Source organism: Rhineura floridana, chromosome 6 (genome assembly GCF_030035675.1).
Source record: "Rhineura floridana isolate rRhiFlo1 chromosome 6, rRhiFlo1.hap2, whole genome shotgun sequence".
Classification (NCBI taxonomy): Eukaryota; Metazoa; Chordata; class Lepidosauria; order Squamata; family Rhineuridae; genus Rhineura; species Rhineura floridana.
Window position 1 is genome coordinate 63,606,850 of NC_084485.1, and position 20,402 is coordinate 63,627,251.

Consider the following 20,402-nt stretch of genomic DNA (forward strand, 5'->3'; position numbering starts at 1 on the left):
TGTACTTTTTTTTTACATTTTTACCCTGTCCTTCCTCCTCTCACAGCTCATACAGCAAACCAAATAATAGCCAAAAATATGGAACACTTCATAAATTTGCACATCATCCATTAATAAGACAGGGCTTGAAACTTTTGAAATTCAAACTAATTATACTTCTTGAAGAATTTGGCTCACTTGCTGAATATGGCTTACTAAGCTCTTGCAATTTCTTGAAGGAAGGAAAATGATTTACATTATACTTATGGAGAAAACAAACCACCTGAACCACCCACCCTCTTTCACCACCCTATGTTCGGGCTTTCTGCCATTTTACTCACAGCATCAATCTCATTCAATATCTTCCATTGCTCATATGGTGCTCCCAGGGCCTCTGCTGTCTGGATAGTTCTTCTCAACTGACTAGTCCAGACCTTCAGATCCACAATTTCCTGGTCTTTCATGAATTTTTTCAGTGCTTGAGCAAACTATAAGACAATACAATACAATTGAAAGGCTTGTGCAGTTTTTGTCTTGTTGCACTGAGAAAAGATTCCTTGGTCTTTATCAGGAAAATGAGAACACTAACCTAAGTTTGATGCTGCTCATGATGCCGGGGAGGTTGCTACAATGGCACAGGGAATAGGGACAGTGGATATAATATAGTTGTCAATGATGTGGGTCCTTGGGAAAGCATAGCTTTACCCAGAATATACAAACACATAAAATTATAAGTTTGTCATTTCCCAACCCTAATTTTATGAAGCCCATAAAAATGGGGTGGTAAAGAGAAAGAATGTTATGTAGTGCTGCAAACTCCTCCAACTTGGCCATTCATAGGAAAATAATTCCCCACTCCTTATCTAGAAAGAATATATCTTTGAAGATAGGTACAACTGTATAAGATTCCTTGATGATGATAAAGGCTTTTGACTTATTAAAAATGGTGTTTTATTTTGATATATTTACTTAGTGCGATGATGGAAATATCTGCAGGTGTTCTCAGAATGCCATTTAATAAACTGATTTGTTTTACCAGCAGGAATCCTACCAGCAGAACAAAGTTAGGATGACATTTCTATTGCTTGTGATTATTGGCTTGCCATGCATGAGCAAATCACACTTCCCCCCGCTCATGGTGGGAAGAACAAGCCACAATCCCTGGCTTAGCATTATGTCAAAAAGCAGGGAGTGTGGTTTGTTTCACTTCCAAACCACAACCCTGGGTTCAAACGAATTGTTAAGGTAGGGATCATGGTTTGTTTCCTCCCTATGCAAGGAGCATTCATGTTCAACCATTACGTATGGTTTACTGTGACCTGGGCCACATTGTTTAACAGAGTGAAGTCAGCAGAAAACTTGAGCATCAGTGTAGCTCCTAAAATGCAAATAAAGGGGGTGATAAACCTTAAGTTTAAACCATACCTGCTTCCCTCGTATTGAGAGGCCTGAATCCCCGCCAATCTTGCTAACAAGGTTGCACTCACTCTCACCATGTCTACAAAGATAGATGGTCCTTTGCTGAACATGAATATTCATAAGGTAATAGACAATTTTACTTTGGATGTAATCTTGAACACGGTTGACAAGGAAGCGCTGTCCTACGTTGATCACTTTAATGAAAGAATGGTCTCTGGAATTAAGAAAACACCAAAAACAGGTATCCGACCATGATTTAACAATTCAATGAGTATTTTCTTGTGCATATACATGTTTTGTAATCCGAAAGTGCTTCTATATATGTTAACAGCAACAGATAAACAATTGCATGTTCATCAATAACTGGCTGTAGCATCGAGTGCTGGTTTGAATGCAGGAAGAAGTCATCACAGCAATTCAGTTCAGGTGTTCCTTTCTCCACACAATTAACACTGCATGGAGGACGAAGCAAGGATCACTGCACTCACCTCTCATCTCTCCAAGTTGGAGGGTGACTGAAATGAAGATCTTTCTCTGCTTGTGTAGACTCCCTGCACGTTTTTGAACCCTGGAAATTCAAGGATCTAAAATGTGCAGGAGCATGCTTGAGGAGAGCTGCCTCCACACTGCAGACATCCACCCACATGCAGGTCAATGGAGAGGGTACAGCAAGTGTGCTTATGGAAAAGGAATGCTCAAACAAGGCTGGATTGATCACCACATATAGAACTTTCACATCACCAGACATAAACTAAAATACTACACTTTTCAGTGCAATGAGTTTACACATGAAGCTACAAAGCTATGAGTTATGAAGTGAGGAATGATCAAAGATTGCACATAGGCGCTCTGGGAGCCTTTTTTGGCTGAAGAGTGGGGACAAATGCCATAGATAAATATAGATGCATGAAATTACCCCAAGTTAATATTGCACTCTATCATCCCAGTTGCTATACTGGCCAAGCTTGCTCTGTCCTTCTACCTTCTGTTTCTCTCTGTTGCCTTTGATTATTCTACTGTGTATAAAAGATCTGGGGATCTGCAACAAAATGGTGCTATGTGGAGTGCTTCTGTTCAGGTCTCCAGTCATTTGATTTCAATATCCAACCATATTTCTAGCAGTTAGTCAGCATTCCATACCCACTCACCATGCTCAGTTCTTACTGGGCTGTTTTTGAGGGTTTTCTCCTCTATTTTGAGAGTGCAGTGGACATACTTGTGCTCAGTCAGTACCAGTTAAAATAGCTGACAGACAGTAAACCATTTTCCACATGGTTTACTGCAGTTTTAAGTGTTAAACTGTTATTTACGTGGTTCGTTAAAAATAATCCTTTGGAGGCTTCTGAACAACATAGCGCTGCCTGAACTATGATCAGTAACCAAGGTTGGTGATGAAAAATGGAGGGGGGGGGAAATCAGGGGCAGTTTATTTATTTATTAAATTTATATCCTGCCCTTCCTCTCAGGAGGCGGCCAGGGCAGCAAACAAAAGCACCGACAACACTCTAAAACATCTTAAAAACAGACTTTAATACATATTAAAACGAAACATCTTTAAAAACATCTTTTTTAAAAAAAGGTTTAAAAAATCTTAAAAAGCAATTTCAACACAGATGCAGACTGGGATAAGGTCTCTACTTAAAAGGCTTGTTGAAAGAGGAAGGTCTTCAGTAGGCACCAAAAAGATAACAGAGATGGTGCCTGTCTAATATTTAAGGGGAGAGAATTCTAAAGGGTAGGTTCCATTACACTAAAGGTCCGCATCCTTTGTTGTGCGGAACTGACCTCCTGATATCTGCAGTTGAAAACTCACTGACTGGCTCAGAAATGAGATTGTGCAAATCTGCAGAGAAAAACTTATAGGAAATCATCCTTGATTTGTAACGCATGTGAACATTACGAGCTGAACAAATTCATTTTGCAAATCAAGTAGTTACTACTAGGCAAAAAACCTTGCGGTTTAAGAACATACCTATAGCCAACAGATATTTCTATCAAACTTTAAAAGGCAGGGAATTTGGGCAGCTCTAGTGAATGCACCACTTCCTGCGTAGCTTGGAGGAATTTGGTAACATGTGCCTCTGAGCATATGGCGAGCGGTGGCAACACTTGCCATAGCCAAAGATGGAGAATTACTTTTTTGTATGTTTGTTGGGTGTTCTTCCTACTTTGCTTCTCTTCTGTGTTACTACATACAGAGAATCTAACCTAGAAAATTATATTTCTCTTATTATTCATCCTAGAAATCTGTGTCAAATTTATTTTTATTAATTTCAAAGCCTTTTTCTTGGTCAATGTCATAAGATAGTGAAGACAGCCTTGTGTGTTTCAAACTGGAGGTTATGCTCTATTTTTATTTTGGGTGCATTAACAGATGAATCTGAAACTGCAGTTCGATGTAAAATCAGACTGATTACAATAAGTTGCTACTTAAGCAATAACTGCAGCTGTTGGGAAAAAACAAACTTGGCCTGCCCATGATTAATGTTTTCAGCCTGCTATGCTTAAACTACTCCACTTAAGGAAAGGTGGGCATGGCCAATTAAAAACATAGAGCACACTTTGAATTTTGCTGGAATATATCTCACCTCCCACTGTTTTATCTTGTGCAGACTGAGACACATATCCATTGGAAACTATTGTGCAGAATAGTCAGTGTCATTATTCCACAATTGTTTTTGGAGCTTTTTTTAGTGTTGTAAAGTGTTGCTGTACTTCACATATTCACAGAAATAGAAGCAACAGAAAATAATTTACCAGATGAAACTTCACTAAAATTGCAAAGTAAATCAAACATATTTAAAATGACTATCTGAACTATATCAACTGTTTTAATATTGTTGCTTCCTCCCTGCTAAAACAAGATCAGCACAGCACATGTCTTGTTTCTGTTATTTGGGCTGATTGCATGTGTTGCCATCACTCACCATATGCTCAGAGGCACATGCTACCCAATTCTTCCAAGCTACACAGGAAGTGGATTGGACTATGAACCCAAATGGTGTTTGCATTTTGACAAATCTGTAGGGCAGTACAATATCTCAGAGAGGAGGTGAGGTCTCCTGTTCCCCTGGTGCACTCACCATAGCTGCTCAATTTCCCTGCTTTTAAAAATTTGACAGAAATATCTGTTAACTATAGGAACGTTCTTAAACCACGTTTTTGGCCTATCAGTGTATTTCTCTGCTTCTTAAACCAGGAGGTAAGAAATGGGATCCTGTGCAAGTTTGCTGAGAATGGACTGATCATTTGCATGCTTATTGAGTTCAGTGGGATTTACTCCCCTGCAATCATGCTTAGGATAGGTGAAACTGACCACAGTGGATGGGGAGGGGAGGGGAGGAGAGCAGGCAGGAGGGGGAGGGGGAGAGCAGGTTTGATAATTTGCATGTTTATTGAGTTCAGTGAGATTGACTCCCATGCAATCATGCTTAGGATAGTTAAAACTGACCATGGCAAGGGAGGCCTGGAGTGGGGCAGGGGAGGAGGAAGAAGGAAGAGGGGAAGAGAGGAAGAAGGGAGGAAGAAGGGAGAGGAGAGGGGACGGTGGAAAAAGGCAGGTCTGATTATTTGCATGCTTATTGAATTCAGTGAGATTTACTCCCATGCAATCATAACTAGGATAGGTAAAACTGACTATTAGGGAGGAGGAGGGGGAAGAGTAGAGGGAAGGAGGGGGAGGGGGGAGAGAGGAGCAGAAGGAGGGGAAAGGAGCAAAAGGGAGGTGATGGGAGGAAGGAGGAGGGGAGGTCAGGTTTGATTATTTGCTTGCTTATTGAGTTCAATGGGATTTCTCTTGTCTCACGTAATATTCTTCCGGAAATACTGAAGAGGTGTCACCATATGTGCTCAACTTCTCTGCTTTGTTTCTACCTCCAACATGTACCATGATTTGGAATTCCCACAACTCCTTTGCTGTGCCTCTTACTTGTCATAATTAACCGGATCAAGAGGCTGATAGGTGACTTTATAGCACTCTATTCGCTTTAGAAAATCATCCATCACATTCTCTCGGTTTCTCTCTGGGTAGTCGGGGCTGGAAACCTTCACTTCCTGATCAACAAACAAATACTTTTTAAAAGTCAAGCAAACTTTACAGACAAAGAAAAGAACAAACACTAGTGATACTTTCCCCAAGCTTCTGAATAAGCAGATATTGTTTAAATGTCTGTCTCCTGGCATAGAAACAAAGAACAATTCTAAATGGTTTGCTTTGGGAATAGATAGGGCTGCCCTTTGTATTACCTTTCCAGGCAAGTTGTTTGTAAGCTTGTCTCAAGGTCATTTGATGACTTAAGTTTAGCTTCCAAACTCTTATGCAATTTCTGTAAATCCACCTCTTTGCCTTAAGTTTCCACACCTAAACAAACATTGACTTTGTTTCAAGCTCTTAATCTAAGAAAGTGGCCAACAGTGTTATAGTATTTACAAAGGGATGCATTTTATATAAAATTGTGATGGCTATATATAGTGTTAGAGTTAAATGTAAATACATATCGTTATGGAAATAACTGAGCATATGGCACATGGGGTCAAATCATTGATCCCCCAAGCTCTACAGCTAGGCTGAGTAGTCCCTCCCATGCTTTTATTTATATATTTATTACATTTATATACCACCCCATAGCCGAAGCTCTCTGGGCAGTTTACAACAATTAAGAGCAGTTTACAACAATTTTGCTAGGGTCATCTGTGTGAATACTGGTGACTTCTGAGTGGGTGTGAATTCTCAGAAATTTTGAGTAGGACTTATTAATCATGAGGTGGCAAAAGGGTTTTCTGTTTTTCTTTCTTTAAGATAAAAAAGTTTCACTGCTGATTCTTCTAGGCTGCCCTCAACAGCTTTCCTCCCAGTTGGGTTCATTTCCAATGTTGCAGCCTGGCTGGTGGAATAATAGGGAAGGCTAGGGGGAGGGTTCAGCATTCTTCACTTACACACAGCTTTGCAATTAAAATCGGATGTCATTTAAAATTGGGATATATTCATCCTTAAAGTCACACATCATCATGTTCAATTTGGCCTCTAAATATGACATTAAAAGCACAGGTTTGCGGTGCAGATAGTCACTTTAGATGTTTACTGTGGCAAACACCAGTGCAACAGTGTTGTAACCCATGTGCTATGTAAAGTGTAAAGAATAATGGGTTGTATTTTAACATAGCACTAAGTCAGGGTCCCATCAACACAAGGATTACCACTAGTGCAACAGGACTCTCCCTTCTTTCCCCACGTGCTCCCTAAGAGGTTTCCCTAGCTCTTCAGAGCAGATTTGGGGACAGCAGAGGGGAAGGAGCAGGGGGGGGGAAAGTCCCATTGTGCTACCAATAATCTTTGCACTGATGGGATGAGTTAGTAGAATACCGCCCAATGTGTACCCATACAAATGTAGACCCATACCAGGGAACTATTGCCACAGTGCAGAGACAGGCTTTGGGAATTTGAAACAAGAGTTTTGTCACCAATATTGTTCAGCACCACAATATAAAAGGAAAACACCTAAATGGTCTTAGGCAGCAAGATATAAGAGGAACTCCACAATATGTAGCAATCTTGTTTGATATTGGTCAGTTTGGTGTTCTAACTGGATTAGATCCAGACTCAACCCTCAAGACCAGATTTCCAGAGATACAAGGGCTGCAGGGGGAAGGAATCACTGAAAACCGCTGCCCTCACCCCTTTCTCTGGCAGGAGCTTCCCCTGAGCAGAGTTTCTCATGGGAAGTCTAGATCCAACCTATAGTATGTCTTTTCTGTGACATAACCCAGCAGCAAAAACAAATGATGCATGGAATGTGGAGCTGATCAAAAACATCATGAAATTTTGGGTTCTCTCTAGTAACATTGAAGTTATACCAGTTAAATATTCTGTAATAAAGAATACTAGATGTCCAACCTTTGGAAGATGTACAATACTCACCAATATATTGGCAGCAATGACCTCCGGATCATCACAAACAGACTCCACAAAAAACACCTGCAAAAGGGGCAGAGTGGGGAAGAAAGATGCTTATTACATGTCAGATGCTCTCCAGCCTGTATCCTTGGCCTAACTAACTTTAAGCAAGCAGTTCACCTCTCTGGGAAGAGTTCTCTGCCCTCCACCAGCAGTTCATTGGGTGGAGAGGAAGGTGGGCGGGGGAAGGGAGGGACAGAAAAGGGAGTATCAGAAAGGAAGACAGAAAAGATGGCAGCAGAAAAAGAGAGACAGAGGGAGGAAGTGGAAGAAACAACGAAAGAAACAGAGAGAGGGGAGGGGACAGGCTACACAATTTGGCTCTGGCCATGCCTACAACAGGTTTTGACCCTGACCACCACTTGAATGAGGCTTTAATCTCACTTAGATTTTGTATGTATAGCTGTCATCAGATCCCTAAATTCCTATTTTATTTATTGTAAATTATTAATTTAATAACTAGTAAATCCTAATTTATAAATTTAGATAAATCTTTCCCAATTAGAAATAATCCAAAGCTAGAGGCCTGGGGAGCATCTCCATAGAAGCTTCCTACATGGTCAATTACTTTTTTTATGCATACATACATATTTGTATGTATTTGCATGCTTTACAGTGACTCTGTTCCTACCTGATGGCCAGGACCCAGAAAGTGGTGCTGGGAGACTACTGCTCGACCCCCTGGCTGTTGGCCTACGGGGTACCGCAGGGTTCCATTCTGTCTTCCATGCTCTTTAACATTTACATGAAACCGCTGGGAGAGGTCATCTGGAGATTTGGAGTGCAGTGTCATCAATATGCTGACGACACTCAACTCTCCCTCTCTCCCTTCCATCTGATGGCAGGGTGGGAGTGCTCGTCCTAAACCGGTGCCCAGAGGCTGTGAAGGGCTGGATGTGGGCTAACAAACTGAAACTTAATCCAGACAAGACAGAAGTGTTGCTGGCCAAGGGGAAAACTGCCCCAGGGATAGGGTTGCAACCTGTTCTGGATGGTGTTGCACTCTCCTTGAAAGAGCAAGTCCACAGTTTGGAAGTTCTTCTGGATCCTGCCCTGCTGCTGGAATATCAGGTGGCTGCGGTAGCCAGGAGTGCTTTTGGCCATCTCAAAATTGTTTACCAGCTGCGTCTGTTCCTAGAAGCAGCTGACTTGGCCACAGTGACACATGCATTGGTGACATTGAGGCTTGATTACTGTAACGCCCTCTACATGGGGCTGCCTTTGAAAATGATTCAGAAACTACAGTTGGTCCAAAATGCAGCAGCCAGAACATTAATGGGAGCACGGCACAGGAAGCATATTACCTCTGCGCTTTATCAACTCCACTGGCTCCCAATTTGTTTCCGGGCCCAATTCAAAGTGCTGGTTTTGACCTTTAAAGCTCTAAACGGCCTTGGATCAGTGTATCTGAGGAACTGCTTATGTCCATATGTTCCTACCCTGGATTTAAGATCATCTGTCTCTGGTCTCCTCTGCGTGCCTGGAATGAAAGAAGTTAGATTGACACGCACGAGGGAGAGAGCCTTTTCAATTGTGGTTCCCAGACTTTGGAATTCCCAGCCCCATGAAATCCATTTTGCTCCTTCCCTGATGGTTTTCTGGAAACGTGTAAAAACTATTTTGTACCGTAGAGCCTTTGGTTGGGACTGACGGATCAGCCTCACACTGTTTTAAGTTTTTTATCTTTTATTTTTATCTTTTAAGTTCTTTTATTCTCTCCCTCATATGTGTATGCACATATACATGTATTTATGTTTGTATGCATATGTACGTGTATGCATAATGCATTTTATGTTTTTTAATTGTATTCTATGCATTTTAATTTACTGTAATGTTTGTGTTTTTATTCTATATTTCATTATACATACGTGCAATTTTATTGCTGTCAACCCGAGTGCCCTATTGTAGGGTAGAAGGGTGGGATAGAAATATTTTAAATAAATTTAAATAAATTTATATTTGCATACAGGTAAGAAGAAACTCTTCAGCAGGAACTGCAAGATGGCTAATATTGGCACCAGTTTAGCCTCAAGGGAAAGGGTATTCCAAAGCCAGTGTACCACTGCTGAGAAGGTCCTCTGGTGGGTCACAGCTCCTCTACCTCATTTAAAGATGGTATAACCAGGAGGGTCCTTCCTCAGCTGATCTTAAGGTTTGGGTCAGACAATATGGGAGAGGCGATCCTTCAGGTAATTGGGTCCTGAACCATTCAAGGCTTTATAGGTCAAAACTAACACCTTGAATTGGGCTCAGTGATGAACAGGCAATCAGTGTAGGTCACTAAGGACAGGTACAACATTGTCCTGGGCAGAAAGGCCTATCAGCATGCTGTCTACTGCATTATACTCCAGGTACAGTCTCTTAACCATCTTCAAGGATAGCTTCATGCAGAGCAAATTGCAATAGTCCAAATGGGAGGTTACTACAGCATGGATAACCATGGCCAGGCTATCCTTGTCTAGTATCACCTGTAGCTGGTAAACCAGTCAGAGCTGAAATAGATACTTGGGCCTCAAATGACAGGGTAGAATCTAGAAGTACCCCCACAATAAGAATCTGAGTGCAACCCCATCCAGAACAGGTTGCTTTCTTATCTATTGCACAATCATAAGCACAGGAAGCATTTTAGGAAAACACAGATTACCTTTCTTCTGACACTTCCTACTGCTATCTCTACAAAGCTGATTGTAAGACCTGTCAGCACTATCTGCTTTGTGCTCAGCATGAGCTAAATGTAGCCACTAAAGGCTCTGCTGTCTGTGAACTGAAGGAATGGGTTGGACTGGATGAGCATTAATTAGTTTCATATATGGAATTGTTTTTAATTTTAATTGTTTTTACACCTTTTTGTTTTATAGCTGTACCTGTTTTATTTGTTTTTATAATTGTATATTTTAGTGCTCTAACCACCTTGGGATAGTTAAATGTGGGTAAGAAATCTAATAAAATAAATAAATTAAATTAAATAAATTTTACACAAGTCCACAAATGTGTTTGCCAGATTCCCAGTGGCAGCTACACCTTTTCATTCATTCATCCTTTTATTTGTATGCCGCCTTTCCACAAAAAATTGTGCTCAAGGTGGCTTACAACAAGATGAGCAGAAATACATCTCAAACACAATTGCAAAAACAATTTCCTAATAACAAAAAATAATAAAACAGTAATAAATAACAGCAAGCAAAAACAACTTTTCAATATTATGAACATAATAAAACTATATTTAAAAATCTTTTCATCTGGCAAGCTCCTGCTCTAACACAAAATGAGCGAAAGTTCATTTCCAACTTTATAATGGGAACAAATTTGCAATGAAGTAGTTACCTTAAAAGAATTTTCTTTTGCAAAAGTTAAAATCATGTCCCGCCTCTCTCGAGTTGTGTTAGTTGCATCAAAGACCTAAAAGAGAGACAAACTTGCTTATAAGATGTAGATATCCTCTGAACATTAGAATCATTGGTAGACACAATATGAATACTCACATGCCCAGCTTTAAGAAGGGTTGAAATGTCGATTATTGAATGGACTGTATTCAAGTCCATCTCAGACTAAAATTGCATGCTGAATCTCAAAGTACTCAGCTAGACTTAGGGCCAATTCATACTTTATGTTTTAAAAGATATGCAGATAAAAATCTTACTCATTCATCTGCACGAGAAAAAAAAAAGTAGTATGTGATGCAGGAAATTCCAGGTCTTAATCACAACTGAATCAGCATCTCCATCACTACTGAATCCAAGTACTAAAATATTTATTTATTTATTACATTTTATGGGTTGCATCTCCAAGAGTTTACGATGATTTACAACAAATAAAATCCTAACACAAAACCCTAACTCAAACTAGATTGACGCAGGGGCAGGAAACCTATGGCCTTCTTTTTTACCTGCCACCTAAGGCTGCAGTCCAATACACACTTACCTGGGAATAAGTTCCATTGAACGCAATGGAGCTTACTTCTGAGTAGACATGTACTGGATTGCAGCCTAAGTCAGTGAGATTGGTGAGTTCTTGAGAGAGGACTTTTTCTAGATGGCCCCACACCTCTGGAACTCCTCACCTATTAACATCTAGAAGCCTACCACACTCCAGCCTTTTCAGACATTTGTGAAAAGTTATTTTAGATGGTTTTAGAATTCTTTATTTAATTGTTCTTTGAGAGACTCAAGGTTGGGGAATATTTTGCTTTGTTACAGTTCAGGTACTCTTATTTTAATATGTTATCTGCCTTGGTGAAATTTTATTTGGAACAGCGGCATATAAATGTTTTAAAATAAATAAAATAAAATTTAAAGCTCCAACTGCCATCAGCCTAAGCCAGCATGGTCAATGACTAGAGATAATACTAGTTGTACAGCAACATCTGGAGGGCCACAGATTTTCCACCTCTGATTTAAAATGGTGATAAGGGGTGGTACACACTTACTGTGTACCATTTAAGTGCCACGTCAAGAAGGCCTCCACATGAGATAGGCCATGTGAGTAAACTGGGTGGAATAATTTCAGGTTTGCAGTGGTGTCATCTCATCTAGGGCCTCAGCAGCAGCCCTAGGCCCAGGGGAACCAGCAACTAGAGACAACCTTAATTATGTATTCAAACATTTTTATAATGCCCTTCATGAAAATCAATGCCCGGGTGGTTTACAACACTAAAGTAGCAAATAGCAACATTTAATATACAACACACTAAAACTGGCCACAAACAAAAACAGCAGATAAAAGATCTGAAAAAGTATTTAAAAGGCCTGGGTGAGATAATGTTGGGGCAAGGCATGCCTCCATGGGGAGGGATTCCATAATAAGGGCATGACAGCCAAGAAAACTCCTCTTCTTAGTTGATATCACCTTCACTTCATCAGTTTTTGATGGAAAATGCACTCAGAGAAGGGCATTCGCAGATGACCTTCAGAGTTCACACAGATTGATATATGTGTAAGTTCTCCTGCAGGCCCCGAGCTCCCATGCCATGAAGGGCTTTAAAGATAAATCACTTTGAATTGTGCCTGGAAGCAAACCAACCCAGGTAAGTTGCTCTTAATATTTCATTAAGTTTCTGCCTTGGGCCAATCCACTGAATTATGAGAAAACTATTTTAATTATTAGAAGACACATTGTGCACACTGCTGCTCTGGGAAGCCTCTTCCATGTGGCTTCTTCCCACACTGCCCTAGTAATTTGTGCATGAAGGAATAGCATGGACAGGCCAAATGACAGGGTTTCTTTCCATGCAGATGTCACTGTCAATGTTATTCTATGCACCACTTTCCCATATATTATGCTCAAGGCAGTTTGCATTAAACAAAGGTATAACAATAAAAATAAATAAAATCAAACCATTAGTCTAAAATATTTCAGAAAATAGAATACAACAAATCATAAAGGCAAAATATCAACAAAACAGCTAGAACAATCCATTAAGCAATTCATCAAAGCACATAATTCAGAATTACTAGATTGTAACAGCATTTCAAAACTACTCAGTTGAAGAGATTTCTTTTTATATTAAGTGGTATATAAAACCTTACAATAAATAAAACAGACAGACCACAAAATCTTCCTATAGGCCAATAACACAGTTTATAATTTAAAAAATCAGCAGACATTAACTAATGCATAAGCCAAAAAAATTGCATAATTTACAGCCCAAAAGGTTAAAGGCTATTAAATACAAGTTATAACTTAAGTATCCCACTCAGTTCATATTCTTCAGTTAAAAGAGTCATCATATCCTCACCAGATGGGGAGAAGAGTACAAGCCTTCCTTCTCCTCTTATTAGTCCTGTCCATGTGATTCCTTCAGGCACACATTAGTGCAGGAATAACCAATGTAGTGCCCTCCAGACATTGTTGGACTACAACTCCCATAATCCCTGACAATTGGACATGGTAGCTGGGGGTGAGGCAAGTCCAACAACATTTGGAAGGCACCACATTGGCTGTCCTACCATTTGGTGGAAGGGCATGGGGATATGTCAAACAGAGGCAGCTCCCAAACCACTGCCAGTAAAAGTGAGTTGGCCACTGCAAATATTTCAGTTTTTAAAATATATGGGAACATAGGTAGCTGCTTTATACTGAGTCAGACCATTGGTCCATCTTGCTCAGTATTGTCCACAATGACTATCAGCAGGTCTCCAAGATTTCACACAAGATTCTCTCCTAGCTCTACCTGGAGATGCTAGGAATTGAACCTGGGATCTTCAAGGCAGATGCTCTACCACTGAGCTAAAGCCCCTCCCCAATCTGCATTAAAGACTTAAAAGACTTTATGCTACTTAATATTAGAAAGTATTATAAAGGTTTGAAAAGCAGTTATGACAATATACATGAAAATTACTCTTAAGTAATTGAAGAATTCTCTTTGCAATAAAGCATTTCATGAAAGCATTTGCCATAAAATTTCCCATTTCCCCTCACCAAACCATGAGAAAAGAGGCCTCGAGAAAACCTTCTAGTTTCTGACCCCTCAATCCCAATTCTGTCATTAGATATTAGTTAATGTCTTCTGGGCTGATGTCATAAACTCTCATTCATTTAGGACTCACCTTGAGCTCTTGGGCCCACCATTAGACAAAACCTGCATTTTGTGGATTTAATGCTTATTTTTTTACTATATGTTAGCATGTTGGGGTGGTGTGCCCTGAAAGTCAGACTACAACTCAGTAGTGGGTCCCCAGATCACCAGCTGAAGGCCAGTGATCTTGTGCACACTTACAGCTATCTGGCCAGACTCCTCCATGAGATAAACTTTCACATCTTCAAGGGCCACCAAGGCACATTGTCTGCAAATAATAATGATGATGATGATGTAGGATGAAAGAAGTTTTAAGCCAATGAGACACCAAACCAAACCACTGGAAGCAGTCATTCAGTGGGATATGCTGTACAGCTATATCCTTCTCTCTGTTTCCTTCATAGGACACCTCACTAAACCAGGGATGGGGAAACAACTTTTAGCCTGAGAGCTGCATTCCCTTCTGGGCAAACCTCTAGAGGTCACATGCCAGTCATGGGTGAAGTGGGCACAGGTAGAAGTGGTCAGAATAACAAATGTGAATTTTACCTTGATAAAGTAGGCTAGTTTCTTCACACATTCACACACTCCTCCCTATCCTTCACCCAGGCAAGCAAGATACATTTTCAGAGTTCAAGCCAACCAGAAACACTCAAGTAGGGTGAAAAGCCTGTGACCTGTGGAGAAGGGAAAGGGTGCCTGGGGAGAGTCCCGAGGAGCAAATAGAGAGGTCTGGAGGGCTGGATCTTGTCCCCAGGCCTAAGGTTCCCCATCCCTGCATTAAATAGCCAGTGAATTCTGCCCTTTTTCATAAAGTACCAAGTTTACACCATTTGTGGACTAAGGTCCCATCAGCACTATTCATCTAAAGCAGTATTATGCCACTTTAAAAAGTCATGGCTTCCCACAAAGCATCCTGGGAACTGTAATTTGTTAAGGGTGCTGTGAGTTATTAGGAGACTCTCATTCCCCTCACAGAGTTACAGTTTCAAGAGTGCAATAACAATCAGTCCCTCTTCTCAGGGAACTCTGGGAACTGTAATAGGGTTCTCTAGACAACTCTCAGTACCCTTAACAAACTAAAGTTCCCAGGATTCTCTGGAGAAAACCATAAATGTCTGAAGTGGTATAATAGTACTTTAAATGTATAGTGCAGATGGGGCCTTATTGTTGGTTGACTTTGAAGCACAGATGACCTGTGGTAGAAATGATTGTTGATAACTGTGAAGCCCTTGTATGAACTTGAACTCAGAGGAAAAAACACATTTTTAAACATAGGAAAAGTGCAACCATTGCTCTTGAGAATATTTTTCTAAAACTTGAGAACATGTACTTTTATAATAAATTCTCCATCTAGCATCAGTTTGAAGTTTATCTGTCTTTTCACTGTCTTGGTCATTTTTATTCTGCTGTTCCTTTTAGTTTTTTCTAGCTGTTAGAGCCTGTTACATTTTTCTTAAAATAAAAACCTAGCAACACTGATGTAAGACTATGATTATTTGTATTTAGCAGTTACAGTGTTTTGAGAGATGCTGGCATTAACTTACTTTCGAATCCTCATGGCTTCTTCATTATCATGTCTGAAGAAATCATATGACTTGTATGATTTCACCGCTTCACGACGATAGACTCCTAAATTAAATACTTCAAAAACCAAATTAAGAAATTTGTTTGTCAACTTCCATAATAAAACATTACAACTGAGCAAAGAAGAGACACGTGTGCCTGCATAGATGTATTTTGATAACCAAAAATATTACAAGGTAACTGCACAAGTTAAATTAAGGTTTTGACTATAGTTACAATTATTCACGTAAGCCTCACTGATTTAATTAGAACTTACATTCGGTCTTCGCATATAACACCTGTCCTGGCGCGTCTGCACTGGCTTCCTATTTGCTTCCGGGCGAGATTCAAGGTGCTGGTTTTGACCTATAAAGCCTTACACAGCGTGGGACCTCAATACCTTGTGGAACGCCTCTCTCGCTATGAACCTACCTGTTCACTTCGTTCAGAATCTAAGGCCCTCCTCCGGGTACCAACCCATCGGGAAGCCCGGAGGGTGGTTACGAGATCTAGGGCCTTTTCTGTGGTGGCCCCTGAGTTGTGGAACAGCCTCCCCGAAGAGGTACGCCTGGCACCTACACTTCCATCTTTTCGGCGCCAGGTAAAGACCTTTTTATGCTCCCAGGCATTTTAATCTTCTTAACTTTTTTAATCTTTTAATCTGTATTTTAATTTTTGTAGTATTTATTTTGTTTTTGCTGTGCTTTTTGTTGTTTGTTTGTATATGTTTTTGTATTTTTATTATGATATATTGTATTTTATTTTGTTTGTTCACCGCCCTGAGAGCTATTTCGCTAAGGGCGGTATATAAATTGAAATAATATATAAATTGAAATTGAAATAATAAAATACATTAAATTGTGTTTGGCACTGTGACAGAACAGCAAACATATTCTTTATAAAATTTATAACTGGGTAACTCGTCTTTGTGAATGTCAAGCTAATCGGCAAAAATGTAGCTTGGTCGTTAATAGACTACAATGGTCAATTTTGTTCAGTGGACAGAGCACTGAAATGGGAAATAGAAACCTAGCTTCAAATCTCACCTCTATCAAGGATTCATTATGTGTTCTTGGCTCTGCCACTTTCTCTCAGTTTCATTTCCCCATCTGTAAAATGGGCATATTCATGACCTACCTCACAGTGCAAACACAAAGGGCATGCATGATTCAATCAGATTCAAAGATGTTAAGGCCTATTAATTTCAGTGGGAGAACATTAAGAACTCATTTAACCCTCCTTTGACATTAATGGGACTTAAACACACTTTTCAATGTCTGGATTGTAGTGCACTTAACAAATCAAGGCTGCAATTCATAACCTTTAAAATCCTCATAAAGCAATAGAGCCCAAACATCCCTATTAAGTTCAACAGAGCTGCTCTGGAGCAAGTGCATTGTGTGAATGATGAATTACAGCCTGAAAGGAAAGAGCTACATAAATGTGAAATAGTACCATACCAGTATGAGAGATAAATTTGGTATCTAAATTCCAACCACTCAAATATCACTACATGTTCAAATTTACCCTTCACTTTTTTTCTCTAGGACCACACTTAAAGAAAAAGATCAAGAAATAAAAACATGAGGTTTTTATTCATCTACCAAACAATCCCAGTATGAATATTGCTGTACTACATGAATGCCTCTGAATAAATATTAGTATTTTGACCTGTAATTGAAGTCATGTTACTTCCACTTTCCAAACAGTGAAATGAGACAGGCAAACTGAATTAAAATACTAAGTTTATAGAGGTGCACTGCCTTGTTTTGGATTCTCAGCAACATAAAGACTTTGAGGATCACATTGAGAAACATTTTTCAGAAAGCCTACTCTGAGCTGAAACATCTTTGCTCTGTACTGATATTCTCCCCAAAAATAAGAGCACTGTGATATTATGTAGCAGTTGTTCAGAATAACCTTTAAATTCTGGGAAGAAGTCAATAGTTCTAGTCATAATCAATCAGGAGTTGATTGATTCATGCTTCTAACTACCAGCTTTTTCAGCCACTCCAGCTGCCCATCATTCATAGAATTAGAATCAATTTATTGTTGCAACCAACAGGTTATAACTATGACATGCCATGCATAGAAATATCGAAGAACCTTTTGTAGGCACTCCAATCCAGTTGAGGTAGCGAGTTAATTTCTTGGACACATAGGTCTTGCCTCTTGCAGGAAGGCCAATCATTACAATCAGAGTAGGGGAATTGGTCATATATGAGGCCCATGCTGTAAGGAAAGCAAAGACAAAGACCGAAAAAGAAAAATGCTGGTAATAAGTAATAAAGGCTTCCCACTACTCCTTCTACCCATGCATCTGCCATAGACAAGGAAGCTGTGTTCCTTTCCCATAATCAATCAGTAGACTATGACACGATTGCCTCAGGTGTCTGCTAATGAAGAAGGCTAACCAAGCAAAAAAAGTGACTTGAGTGCCTCAAACTGAGTGTGTTAATCAGAGTTAAAAATATTTCCCAATTAAATTGAGGTCTTTTCAAGGTTAAGAGAAAAATGTCAGACTCAAAGATCCCTCCTGAGAATATAAATGGGGCCACTTTCCTTTCTGAACATGGTAAATGCAGATGTGAAAAATTAAACTGGTCTTTTATATGCTTTTGTCTAAGATGCATAATTTCCTAATGTTCAAGCTCCCCTCAAATGAATGGAAGTTGCACATGATGCAGGGAGCTCTCATTAAGAAATAGGATATTATTTTTCCTCAATGAAGGATAGTCTGTGATTCATGACAGATACCTGTAGAATCATAGAATAGTAGAGTTGGAAGGGGCCTGTAAGGCCATCAAGTCCAACCCCCTGCACAATGCACGAATCCAAATCAAAGCATTCCCGACAGATGGTTGTCCAGCTGCCTCTTGTATGCCTCCAGTGTCGGAGAGCCCACTACCTCTCTAGGTAATCGATTCCATTTTCGTATGGCTGTAACAGGAAGTTTTTCCTGATGTCCAGTCGAAATCTGGCTTCCTGCAACTTGAGCCCATTATTCCGTGTCCTGCACTCTGGGACAATCGAGAAGAGATCCCGGCCTTCCTCTATGTGACAACCTTTCATGTACTTGAAGAGCGCTATCATATCTCCCCTCAGTCTTCTCTTCTCCAGGCTAACCATGCCCAGTTCTTTCAGTCTCTCCTCACAGGACTTTGTTTTCAGTCCCCTGATCATCCTTGTTGCCCTCCTCTGAACCTGTACTTTATTTGTGTCAAGTACAGCAGCAATCAAAAGCCTAATGTTCCAGATCTCCTGTGGAACCTGCAGACTAACCTTCCCAATGTGGAGCCCTCCAGATGTTTTGGATTATAACTCCCATCAGCCCCAGCATCTGGAGGCCTCTAGGTTGGGGGTGGCTCCTGTAGACACTACTCCAAGATATCCTGGCTTCATCACAATCAGTGACAACATTCTCAATTACTATAGTGGATCTAGGATTAAATTGCATAGTTGTCAACATTCTCCCAATGTGATGTGGTCAGATCCATCTCTAACGGATATCATATAACAGGAACCTCATGCTGCTTCATTACTGACTTGTCTGAAGTTCATCTGGATCTCTTGTAAGTAAGATGAAACCTGTAAAATCTGCTTATTTTACTAATGAGATAAATTCTCCTCTCAAATGCAACCCAGAAATAACTTGAGCAAGATTTTCCTACCCCAAAGGTTAAAGGAAGCAGACTGCGTCATAAAAATGGGCATAATCCATTGTGTAAATCAGACTGAAATAAATGGAAGTTGCAAGAGAGGAAACCTCTGTTCTTGTGCAACCTGCTTTGTTTTGCATCAGCAAAAGAGATTAACTGTGCCCAGTGTCAAAAATAAGGAGACATGCAAAGATGAGCTAGGTCCATCATGAAATATTTTGGAATGGGGTGCAGACCAGCAATTGCCCAGCGGTGCAGAGAGACCAGCATTGGAGTGTACATTTTCTGTAACTGCAAGATGCCCAACGTGTCCTGTTTATAAAGAACTGAAGCCATCCTACTGACCTACTGGACATCACATTCATTTTATTATCCACCCCCTTCCCTGAGGATCTAAAACAAATAACAAGTACTAAGAAATATAGGATAAAGGATCCTGGTACTGAGATTGTTTATTCTTTATTAACAGAGTATCCCGTGACTCCTTGTGATAGTTGTAAGAAGTCTCCTAGGAGCTAGGGTCCTACAGCATATAACTAACCCTTGGGCAGACATCCTAAGAATATACAACTATTTAAAATGGGGTAGTGGTTTAACTCCCCTTTCAGTGTTTTTTATCCTCAGAACAACCCCTGTGAAACAAGTGAGGATAAAAGAGAGTGAGTGGCCAAAGGGCAGAACGTATCCGCTACTATTCAGCACTGGATTTGTGCCCAAGACCTAAACACGTAATTGAGCATCAATGGCTGTGCTCCAGGAAAAAAATCATCCCTATGTTTAGTATTGTGATGAATTTGAAGCAGGAAAAAACACACAAAACTCTACCCCTTTTCTCTCTGTATTTATATACGTGTGAAAGAAAAAATTGCTGTCCAGCACAGAAGGATGAAAATATCAGTCTGTTTTGGTTCTCTCAGTTTCTCATGTTTTCAATGTTAAATTCCGTTCTCTACATTTCTGCAGCAATCTGTGAATTTTTTTAAAGAAAATTCTCATAAAAATTCTCCACTTTTAATCCAAAATTCTCCAAATAAACTTGTTTTTGTAGGCAGTTGTGACAAAGGTACACATTTTTGCAAGCCATTTCTCATCATTTCATGCCTTTTTGCATGTTATTTTCTCTCATGTATTTTTATGCACACTTTCCTCAATACATGCATTTTTGTAAATGTTTAGTTGGAGAACTGCATCCTAAAATTCTAATAAATGTGAATTTTGAAGGATGGCTGTGTTTCGGTTCTCATATTGTTTCAGAAATTGCAAATTTGACAAATTCTGCTTGAAATGCGAACTGAATTGAAGTTCTCACCCA

At 39.9% G+C, this 20,402-nt stretch overlaps 1 protein-coding gene across 18 annotated transcripts in view; it reads right to left on the reverse strand.

Annotated features, from left to right (window-relative positions):
* The window catches only part of PFKFB2 (6-phosphofructo-2-kinase/fructose-2,6-biphosphatase 2), an 87,337-nt gene that overhangs the window by 65,412 nt on the left and 1,523 nt on the right, over window positions 1-20,402 (reverse strand). For all 18 annotated transcript variants that reach the window (XR_009763469.1, XR_009763468.1, XM_061632081.1 and 15 more), the window contains exons 3-10: window positions 17,538-17,663; window positions 15,413-15,509; window positions 14,067-14,133; window positions 10,676-10,750; window positions 7,316-7,372; window positions 5,327-5,451; window positions 1,405-1,612; window positions 321-467 (exon numbers count right to left, since the gene is read on the reverse strand). Coding sequence is in view for 16 of the 18 variants with exons in the window: in XM_061632081.1 (XP_061488065.1) it covers window positions 321-467; window positions 1,405-1,612; window positions 5,327-5,451; window positions 7,316-7,372; window positions 10,676-10,750; window positions 14,067-14,133; window positions 15,413-15,509; window positions 17,538-17,663 (902 nt within the window). In the remaining 2 variants the exon portion in view is untranslated. The remainder of the gene's footprint in view (window positions 1-320; window positions 468-1,404; window positions 1,613-5,326; window positions 5,452-7,315; window positions 7,373-10,675; window positions 10,751-14,066; window positions 14,134-15,412; window positions 15,510-17,537; window positions 17,664-20,402) is intronic.